The sequence below is a fragment of the Suricata suricatta genome, chromosome 8 (assembly GCF_006229205.1).
Source record: "Suricata suricatta isolate VVHF042 chromosome 8, meerkat_22Aug2017_6uvM2_HiC, whole genome shotgun sequence".
In the NCBI taxonomy this organism is placed as follows: Eukaryota; Metazoa; Chordata; class Mammalia; order Carnivora; family Herpestidae; genus Suricata; species Suricata suricatta.
Window position 1 is genome coordinate 935,504 of NC_043707.1, and position 4,734 is coordinate 940,237.

Here is a 4,734-nt window from a genome sequence, read left to right on the forward strand (position 1 = left end):
GCACAGCGGCGGGCAGCCCCGGGCGAGCCGGGCGGGCTGGGCGGCGTCTGGGCCGCTTTCAGCGGCAAACTGCGCCGCATCGTGGACAGCAAGTACTTCAACCGCGGCATCATGGTGGCCATCCTCACCAACACGCTGAGCATGGGCGTGGAGTACCACGAGCAGGCAGGTGGCACCCCTGTGGGACCCAAGGGTGGGCTTTTGGGGGGAGGGGGCTGGGGATGGCGTGGGTGCTGGAAGTCGGTTGCCGTGATGGGGAAGGGAGGTCGTCAGTCAATTGAGAAATGCTAATGTCTCCTCTTGGGGGCGGGGTCCCCATCAAGGGAGCGCAGACACCGTGCTTCCCATGTGGAGGTGCTCCCCGTCTGGGGTCTGAGGAGACCACCACAGACCTAGAGGCAGCAGGAGCCAAGGGCCTTTTCCAGGCCACCCTGTGACTCTTGTGAGGATGGGCTCCGTTCTGGCAGATCGGGGCTCCCCTTGCACAAACCAAGACCACTGGCCAGGCCCCTGGGGTGCTCATGGCGGCCACAGAAGGCCCTCGGGGCGGTGGCATTGTGTCTGAGCCCTGGCAGTCCTCAGCCGCCGCCCTGCCCTGGGGCCCTGGCAGGAAGGGTGGCAGCCAGGTCCTCTCCGGGGACCAGGCTGGCTCACTTGTGACCAGATGGGGTTTCTCGTGTCCATTCTTCGGGCTTTCCCAGTGGCTTACGCGGCTTCTTTTGTTCTGAGTGATTCAGGGAAACCCGAGCAGGGTGGTGGCGTCCTGCAGGCCCTGTGTGGGGAGGGTGAGAGCCGAGACAGGGACATGGCAGGCTTCAGGGGGCTCCCTGGCAAGGAAGAGCCTCTGCACACGTGGACACGGGCACATGGCGCGTGCAGGTTTGTGCGCGGTCACATGCGTGTGGACATGGGCAGGGCTTAACCGGGCAGATGGGAGCACATGTAGAGACACGTGGTGCATGTGCGTGTAAGAGGGTCACACGGCGGTGAGTGCACAGGCATGCTCACCTGTGTGGGTGTACATACATTAGCGGAAGCACACAGGTAAGTCAGCAGGCCCCCAGAAGAATCTCTGGAACCTTCTCCCTGCAAGAAGGGGTACGCCAGGCCCCCAGACGCGAGGAAGCTGATCCGAGCCACACCTGTGCGGCTGCACCCCACGCTCCCCCCACGCCCGCCCTGGAGCCGGTGCTCCGGTCTCAGACTCAATGGCGGTCAGGGCGGGAGGGCCGGGCAGGCTGGGAGCTGCCGCCTCCCCACGGCAGCCCGTTAGGTGGCTTCCGCACCGCTGCCTGGGTGTTGTTGAACCCCGCTCGGATTCCTGGGGGCCGCGAGCCCTCCTGCTGTGGACGGGCGGGAGCCCTGGGTGGGGCGTGACGGCCTCCCGCTGCCCGCAGCCCGACGAGCTGACCAACGCCCTGGAGATCAGCAACATCGTGTTCACCAGCGTGTTCGCCCTGGAGATGCTGCTGAAGCTGCTGGCCTGCGGCCCGCTGGGCTACATCCGGAACCCCTACAACATCTTCGACGGCATCATCGTGGTCATCAGGTGGTCCCCCGTCTCCCGCCTGGGCCACAGAGGCCCAGGACCGCACCCCCGCCCGCCCCGCGAGCAGAGCCCCAGGCAGAGGGAGAGGGCTCACTGGCAGTCTTTCTGTCAGGCTGCAGAGTCGGGATATCACGGGCAGGGTCCCCTCCCCGGGACCAGATCCCTCCTTACTGGCACTGCCAGCTGCACACAGTCCACTGCTTTCAGACAGATGTTTCCAGAATGTGGTGGAGCTGTTCCCAGCCTCCTGGCTGGAGTCCACTCAGGGCTCAGTGCCTGCAAAGGCCAATTTTCCTCTGGGGTGTCTGCTGTAGCAGCATCAACACGGGAAGGAATGGGAGAATCTGGGGGTACCCGTCTCCCCAAGGAGGAAGCAGGGTCTTCGGGAATCAAGGGGTCCCCCCAGCAGGGGCAGGGTTGAGCGGGAGTAGATGAGGTAGGCAGAGCTCGCTGTGAGACAGACAGAATGGGTAAAGGGCCCGGGATGGAGAAGTTTATTACTAGGCCAGAGCCCAAGTTCCAGAAGCTTCTGGGGGTTGGCAGCCACCAGAGACAGCAGCTAATTAGATGGCAAGCCCCAGGGCCCTGGGCGCTTTAATAGAGCCAAACCTCTCCTCAGCCAGGGCAGCTCTGAACTGGCATTCCTGCTCTGGGAAGAGGAGGGGCTGGGGGCGCGGCAGGTGCGGGGGCGTGGTCCCGGGGGAGGGGCCGGGGTGTGGCAGATGTGGGGTGTGGCCGGGGCGTGGCCCGGGAGGCGCGGCCAGAGGCGTGGAAAGCGCGGGATGTTGGTCCCGGTGCAGGCCATTCCTGACCCGCAGGCTGGCCCGCAGCGTCTGGGAGATCATTGGGCAGGCGGACGGCGGCCTGTCAGTGCTGCGGACCTTCCGGCTGCTGCGGGTGCTCAAGCTGGTGCGCTTCATGCCGGCGCTGCGGCGCCAGCTGGTGGTGCTCATGAAGACCATGGACAACGTGGCCACCTTCTGCATGCTGCTCATGCTCTTCATCTTCATCTTCAGGTGGGCCAGCTGCCAGGTGGCTGTGGGGTCAGGGCCCGGAGTGTGAGATGCATGCCCGCCACGGCCCGCCCACTGCTCTGCCCTGTGTTTGCAGAGGCTCGCTCCCTGGTCCTCCGTTCACACCTCCCTGGCTGGCGCCCTTGGTGTGCAGGCCTCCTCTGCAGGCTCGAAGCCGGGTGGGGGATGGGTCAGGGACTGGGTCCCAAGGAGAGCAGGCAAGGAGCAGGGGCAGCCCGCAGCTGGTATGTGCTGAGTTCCTGCTGTTTGCCAGCCTGGCCTGGGGTCAAGTCTCAAGGATGGGCTGGGGCAGAGGACAGCCCAGGCAGGCTGCGTGAGATAGGTTCCCGCCTGGGTCGCTCCCACCCTGGCCTCCGTCTTCCCACCTGTCTGGGTGGAGACGGCTGGGCCGTGGGCAGCAGCAGGGGGGCCTCTGCAAAGCAGAAAGTTGGGGATCGGGCCAGTAGGGAAGGTGTGGAAGAGCAGCCCCTGCGTGCAGGGTGACCATGTGGCGCTTCACCTGCTGCCCGCCTTCCTGCACCCTGTCCTGCCCGCAGCATCCTGGGCATGCACCTGTTTGGCTGCAAGTTTAGCCTGACGACAGACACTGGAGACACGGTCCCCGATAGGAAGAACTTTGATTCCCTGCTGTGGGCCATCGTCACCGTGTTCCAGGTACAGCCGGGCCGGGCGGGCATCCCGACAGGAACGGCGGTCCCTGGGAGCACGCCCGGCCTGCTCGGGGCAGTCCCCGCGTGTGCCCTGGCCTGTCCGAGGCCAGCACGGTGAGGCTGCCCGCAGGGCTTGCCGTGTGTCCCGCCTGGCCAGCCCGTCTCCGCAGATCCTCACCCAGGAGGACTGGAATGTCGTACTCTACAACGGCATGGCCTCCACCTCCTCCTGGGCCGCCCTCTACTTCGTGGCGCTCATGACCTTCGGCAACTACGTGCTCTTCAACCTGCTGGTGGCCATCCTGGTGGAGGGCTTCCAGGCAGAGGTGAGGGGCAGGGGTCCCGCCCAAACAGACACGGAGAGTTTCTCTTGGCCACCACGCCTGCCCCTAGCAGTAGCCTCAAGGCTGAGCCCTCCCTGCCACCACGCCAGCCCAGCCCTCCCCTGGGGGGTGCCTGCCTGGGGTGCTTGATGCAGATGGCTCCTGTCCCAGGGCAGTGTCACATGTGTCTTCTGTTGGCCGGTACAGGGGGATGCCAACAGATCTGACACAGACGAGGACAAGACGTCCACCCACTTGGAGGAGGACTCTGACAAGTTCTCCGACACCCGGGCCACAGGTGAGCGTCTGTGCCGTGGGGGTGGAGGGGCCGTCATCCACCCCATCCTGGCACAGCACGGGCTCCCTGGCCATGTTCTGGGGGGCGCATTCCCTTCCTGGAAACCCTGCAGGTGCAAACCCTCCCTCCTCCCTGCAGAGATGAAGATGTACTCACTGGCGGTGACCCCCAACGGGCACCTGGAGGGCCGAGGCAGCCTGCCCCCTCCCCTCATCATGCGCACGGCGGCCACACCCATGCCCACCCCCAAGAGCTCCCCACACCTGGACACGGCCCCCGGCCTCCTGGAGTCTAGGCGCGGCAGCAGCAGCTCTGTGGACCCCCAGCTGGGCGACCCGAAGTCACTGGTAGGGACCCTCCGCCGCGCCAGCGCCAGGGCAGCTCCAGGCTGCACCCACCCGGTCCTTGGGGCCTCATCCCAAGTAGGAGTGAGGGTCCCGCACGCACCCCAGTCACATCCCCGGGTCCCGGTCTCCCAGTTGAGGAGACAAGCGCTCCGTTTGTCCAGGAGCCAGAGCGTAAGTAGAGCAGACGTGGGAGCGTGTGGCGATCCCTTCCGAGGGCGGCAGGCAGGAAGTTTATCTTCCCAACTGAAGTGAAAGATAAAAGCCGGCCGAGGACAGAGGACACATCAGAAGGGCAGATGAAAGGGATGGCAGAGAGGTGACACATGACAGAAGCCGGGCGGGGGCTCCCCATCCAAACCCAGGAAATGCCGCCCAGCACACACAGCCCAGCCCTGCTTCCGGGAGGCCGGGAGGGTGGGCAGCGTGGGAGAAGCTGGGCGTGGGCAGGCCGTGTACAGGAGGGAAGTCGAGGCAGAGCAGGAAGACCGGTCGTAGTGGTCAGCCGAGCAGTGTAGCAACTTGGTTGGTCCCGC

At 65.4% G+C, this 4,734-nt stretch overlaps 1 protein-coding gene across 1 annotated transcript in view; it reads left to right on the forward strand.

Annotated features, from left to right (window-relative positions):
- The window catches only part of CACNA1H (calcium voltage-gated channel subunit alpha1 H), a gene marked incomplete at its 5' end in the record, with an annotated part of 56,470 nt that overhangs the window by 39,353 nt on the left and 12,383 nt on the right, over nt 1–4,734 (forward strand). The window contains 7 exons of the mRNA XM_029949257.1: nt 7–165; nt 1,398–1,549; nt 2,380–2,565; nt 3,120–3,237; nt 3,404–3,559; nt 3,764–3,854; nt 3,993–4,201. Of these exons, the coding sequence (XP_029805117.1) occupies nt 7–165; nt 1,398–1,549; nt 2,380–2,565; nt 3,120–3,237; nt 3,404–3,559; nt 3,764–3,854; nt 3,993–4,201 (1,071 nt within the window). The remainder of the gene's footprint in view (nt 1–6; nt 166–1,397; nt 1,550–2,379; nt 2,566–3,119; nt 3,238–3,403; nt 3,560–3,763; nt 3,855–3,992; nt 4,202–4,734) is intronic.